Source organism: Nicotiana tabacum, chromosome 21 (genome assembly GCF_000715075.1).
Source record: "Nicotiana tabacum cultivar K326 chromosome 21, ASM71507v2, whole genome shotgun sequence".
NCBI classification, from domain to species: Eukaryota; Viridiplantae; Streptophyta; class Magnoliopsida; order Solanales; family Solanaceae; genus Nicotiana; species Nicotiana tabacum.
In genome coordinates this window covers 66042960-66048550 of record NC_134100.1, presented here as the reverse complement: position 1 = coordinate 66048550, position 5591 = coordinate 66042960, and the positions used below count along the sequence as shown (strand labels likewise).

General features: G+C 29.9%; 1 protein-coding gene across 1 annotated transcript; it reads right to left on the bottom strand.

Annotated features, from left to right (window-relative positions):
• Window positions 1-1616: 1616 nt before the first annotated feature.
• Window positions 1617-5204, bottom strand: LOC107821221 (nudix hydrolase 2-like). The gene is made up of 8 exons (XM_016647643.2): window positions 5010-5204; window positions 4792-4857; window positions 3854-3991; window positions 3610-3687; window positions 3441-3491; window positions 3279-3313; window positions 2238-2346; window positions 1617-1986 (listed from the first exon to the last, which is right to left on the bottom strand). Exons 1-8 carry the CDS (start codon window positions 5169-5171, stop codon window positions 1780-1782), a joined length of 846 nt encoding a protein of 281 aa, XP_016503129.2. The 5' UTR covers window positions 5172-5204; the 3' UTR covers window positions 1617-1779.
• Between the last annotated feature and the right edge of the window lie 387 nt (window positions 5205-5591).

Sequence of the window (5591 nt, the reverse complement as noted above, 5' to 3'; positions counted from 1 at the left end):
TTTGTTTCCTCATCGGGGAATCGGGGAAAACTTTGCCCCTGATTCTACCCGTACACAAACTTAAGTTCCAAATACTACTTTTTTTAAAAATTATAATTTTTATGTCCAAACTACTACATAGTAATATGAATTTCATCTTACTACTATTGGAACTCAATTAAAAGTTACCTTTCACTAACTAAAAGTTATTCGTTAATAATATCTTATTAACATGGTTCTTGAATCTAATTGATTGAATATTATTTTACTTATTCACGAATAATATTGTTAACATATATTGTCTTTTATCATTTGGATGACTTTTAATTATAATACTAAAATTATAATATAATTGTTATTTAATTAAATTATTAGTATAAAAGGTAATTTTTTATTTTTATTTTTTCCTCTAGAAGGTACGTTTTTATGATTTTAAATCTTAAGTATTAGGACTTTCTTCCAGAAAGCAAAAGGCTTTATATTTACAGTTTGCCTAAATATTTCATGCTACAAAATTCCATGGAATTTGGTTCCTTTTCGCATATCTTTTAAAATTATTTTAAATAGTTTAAATAAGGAAGAGCGTAGTAATCAAAATTTATATAGTTCTCAACATGTATTTCGTGATTAAAAAAAAAAGGAGTGCTAATTGTGTACTAGAGGAGTTTATATAAGAAAAAATTTAATAACTAAAATTTTAGTTGATTTTAAAGTCCTAAATATTAGGCAAAAAATTTAAATTAAATGACCATTTTGTGCTTGTGAAACTTATTTTTAAAAGATAAAATATGCGAACAATTTTGAGTTTTGCCAAAACGATCCCGCTTGAACTAACTTGGGTCTGCCCCAACAACTAGTCACAGATACTCTTGAATGAACTAAAGGAGTTTCTAGAATACTCTAAACTTGTCATTCTAAAACTCTAATCTAGAGGTCTTTTAGCTCTTCAAAATTCCTTAAACATTTTAAATTTTCCATTAAAATATGTTTGATATTTATGTTGGTGATGACTTTTGAACAAACAAGACAAACTTTATTACTTGCTCATTTTGTATCTTGCCTTCTGAAAAGAGGTAAACGATGCATGTTAAAGGTTTTTCCTTAAAGCTAATTCCAAATCGTTGATAGTAATCTAGCGTATACAGCAATTTATCTATCGTGCACCATGTGGGATTATTCTCTACGCATAATAAGATTGAGTCACAATCAAGCATTCATGTCAGCCCCTTTAATTGAAATAGAATGTCTCGTTAAAATTTATTCGCATCCAATGTTTATATTAAATCATACTAAATTATTATGGTTACCTCGCAAATTAAGAAGAAATTATGTACTATTTAATTATGATTTTGCGATAAAAGTATATGTGAAGATATATATATGTATATCAAGGGCACCACCAGATTAGTGTTGAATTAGTATAAGCACCGAGTGCAGGCAAATTTTTACCGAAGGTCTATGGAGTTCAAAAAAAATCGGTCGAAAATCAAGCATTTTCTAGTAGTGAGTATATACAATACAACAATTGTCTTGCAAGTGTAAATTCGGTGAGACTCCTACACGAAATGAAGGTGGCTAAAAGATAAAGCAAGTCAATTGAAAGAATACATTCTTTATAATACGTTTTATTGGATATTCTAGAGAATAAAGATGCTTAACTATATAAAAAAATAGATTTAAATACACTTTATTATTGCATAGAAGAGGCAATTGAAACAATTACCTCAAAGAATAATTAGAAATTAGGTGAATAGAACTACAGAAGCATTAATTACTGCTAGTCCCCCAGTGACAAATTAATTAAATTGCAGAACTTTCTTGGTCCAGACCATCCTTACTGAAATAGAGGAAACTCATATGATTATCAAAAACTGATGATGTTATTGGCAAAGGAGTGAATCCTTGGTAATCTCCTTCTGCCTTTGCTAAGCATAGATCTTTGATGTAATTGAATAGACCATCTTTCTGAATAGAAGGCTGAGCGGCATATTCTCCAAATGGCATCCACTGCAAGGATTATTATAGGACTTGAGAATACTGTAATATATCTATATATATAGAAATAAATGTTCAAGTTATATCTACTAATAATGTAAAATAACAATGTAGTTTGATTTGTAATAACAGGTTATTTACTGTTTTTACGATGTTACCAAATAATGACTATCATTAAAATTTTACTTGTTATGACCTAATTTTGTAAATATTTTTACACTTTCAGTATATTGAGCTCAAACTCAGAAATAAAATAGACATACCTGGGCTGCCTCAATTTCTAACTCTTGCTTTTGGATGTCAAAAGATAAAGGGCGCATCATGCAAATGAAGAACAGCTCTGACTTGCCAAAAAATGACTTGTGTATTTGCCTGCCCATGAGAAAATTACATGATCACTGAACAAATCCATATATTATATACATTGGCAACATTTCTAGGGTTTTGAAATGTGAAGAATTCGTAGCATCAGTTGTTCTAGAAAATAAATAGAAATTGATCACTGACTTTTAAGTTATACTATATTTTTTAAAAATTATTGGCATATTAATATGAATAGATAAGACAAATTACTCTTTATATTATAATATTTTGCTTAAAGGGTGTGTAAAAAGTGTTGTAAATATAGTTCGCTATCTCACTAATAGCAAAAAGCGAGGTGAAGCGAGGGTCAGTCACTTATTCCAGTTATTGTGTGGCGTTATTCAAAAAGCACCGACAAGGCAAGGAAGCGACAAAAGCATCACTTTTTAAAAGAAAAAAAAAGGTAAAAACATATCGTATCTATTACTCCCTCCATCCCAAAAAGATATATTTTTCGAATTTTGAGAGTCAAACTTTTTAACTTTGATCATGAATTTGAATATATAATCTTTATGTTTTTTTAAAAATAAAATTTATATATTTGGAAACTAAATAAAAATACTATAAATCACCATAATTAATAATTCAAAATATTCAAAAAATATATAAAAAATCATGGTAAAAAATTAACTCGTTTGTCTTTCGAAATCCGAAAAGTATATCTATTTGGGATGATTGGAGTAGTAAATGATAACACTACGAGTACGAAAAGCAAGAAGCGTGATCAATTGAATGTTGTTATTTTGACCTTTTGATAATAAAACTTCAATAGTTGATTATCATGACTCTATAATTAATACTTGTTTTCTAAAATATGAAAAGTGAGGTCTTAGCCACGATACATTTTCTCCTCCTCGAGAGAGTAGTCTCTCTGGTGCATAACTAACTAGTATATAATTATTCCTCAAACATAAAAGAAAATGGCACAAGTTTATTCCTACCTAAATGCAAGCACTTCCAGAAATTGTGTGTCAATCTGCAGGTAAATGCATGTCAGAAAAAAATTAATATATAGTGCAGGTAACAGCAGAAAATATATGGAGTATGTGATATATTAGTGTATGTGAATTTACGTAGAATTGATCAGTATTGTGTAAACTTACTCCAGTTTCTTCTTTTACCTCCCTTATTGCACCTTCAAATATATTCTCACCCTGGAGAGGAAAAGGTGGGTCAACATAGAATATAGATACGGTGTAAATTAAAGTAAAGGTATATGTAACATGTTAATGTTCCTTTAGCAGACATTGGTTAATTAATGAGCATATATACCTCGTCAACAGCACCAGTAGGGATCTTCCATACACCACTTCCCTTTAGTCTACCGATATTTTCTTGGACAACAAGCAACTGAAAGCATCAATATTTTGCAAATTTTAGATAATTGGACCATCTAAATAGTTACTACTAAGATGCAATCGTAAGAACTTAAATGTTGAACCCATATGATTCGATCATGTTATATACTGGAGTAGTACTTTAAAGCAACTGAAGTTGAATCATTCAATTAAATTACCTCTCTTTTGTGATTCAAGACAATAGCACCAATGCTGACTTTATGTGAGGCATTTGCAGGAATGGTACTCTCAGTATCAGCAATCCAATGCACAAGCATGAGGTAATGAGGTTCTGCATGATGGTACCAAAACCCTTCCTGTTCTCAATGTCACACAGTGTCATGCTATAGCTAATATGCTACAATTGTCTCAACCCAAATTATTATATGTGACGCAGTAATTTAAATGATATGTGAGGCAATTAGTAATCACTACTAGTTTCTAAAGTTTCTGAAACTCAAGCTTTCGCATAAATCCTTCTGTTTCATTTTATACGGTGGTGTTCGATTATTTTGATTTGAAATTTAAGAAAGAAACAAAGATTTTTTTGACAAATTTCAATAGTATATTTAAAAAATTCGATCTTAAATATACCATAATATATATTGCAATGACTATTAGCGCTTTCATTAAGGGAAAAGAAATGTTTGATATAAGAGAGTTTCCAAAAAAATATCATTCTTTGTTGAACAAACTAAAGAAAAAGTATATAAAGTGAAATAATGCGAGTAGTATATTTTTAAGCACAATAGTTTATAGTCAATGGGCGTGATTTCTCTTCAATTTAAATATTAAAATAAAGCTAAGTAATATATCAACATTCCTACACTCCATGGCTCTTGGTCTTTTATGGCCAATCTTAATTCATCTGATATGTAATAAGCATGAGGTAAATATTATGAATGTTTGAAAAACAAAACAAGCATAATATATATATATATATATATATATATATATATATATATATATATATATATATATATATATATATATATATATATATATAAACTGTACCAAGTGAAAATATTCCACAAAGGCACTAACCCCGGCCTTACGCGAACACCCACTTCGTATATAAAAGGTAAAACAATGTTATAAAAAAATCAGAAATTATAACCTTTACTGCAATTTCAATGAGATTTGCAAGTTCAATAGGAAATTTAATCCACAGACCCTTCTTTCCCTGCAAAATAAACAGAATATTAACGTATGTAAAACAAGAATAGGGAAGCTGGTAAGGTAATTTAGGGGGGAAGCTGTGAGCAACAGGAAGGCAATCAATAATACAACAAACTAATTACTTAAGATCAGTTAAGATAATCAACATATATATACCTGTAGCTTCCACTGTTTTATAGAAGCCTTAAGCATGAAACGGAAGACATTGGTGTCCATAGGATCCTTTAATTCTACAATAACTCCTCCATGCTCATCATTAACCGCAGGAAGCAGCAGCAGCTCATGAATCTTCTTATTTTGACCCAAAAATTTCTCCATAATTAAGATATACTAGTAATTATACTAATTAATTAAGCGTCTGTTATATTAAAAACAATCTCCCAAGCAATTGTTATATATATATAGTGAAGTAAACTTTGATAAAAGTACTGGTGTATGCCTCAATGCCTGGATGTAGTTTACATTATATATGCTCCGCGGAGAAACTAGTCCTAAGTCTGCTGCCGTATGCGTATAGATGGGCCAATTAGGACCACCACCTGTTAGTTTGATTAGGTCATCGCCTGGGTTTTACGTGGTGAAAGGTCAAAAGGCCTTCATTTTAATTTCTAAAATAGAATTAACCAAACAAATAACACACATAAAAAAGTTTGCAAACATATTGGAATACCAATTGTGGGGTGATTCTTTTCTATTCACTGACTAATATTAGTCCAACAACGTTCATTTCATCATCTA

Excerpts from the sequence above, each read along its gene's own strand:
- LOC107821221 (XM_016647643.2), bottom strand. The coding sequence starts at position 5,171 with ATGGAGAAATTTTTGGGTCAAAATAAGAAGATTCATGAGCTGCTGCTG. Across the intron at positions 4,858-5,009 it reads TAAAACAGTGGAAGCTACAG|GGAAAGAAGGGTCTGTGGAT; the intron begins GTATATATATGT and ends TTTATTTTGCAG. Across the intron at positions 2,347-3,278 it reads CTGGAAGTGCTTGCATTTAG|GCAAATACACAAGTCATTTT; the intron begins GTAGGAATAAAC and ends TCTCATGGGCAG.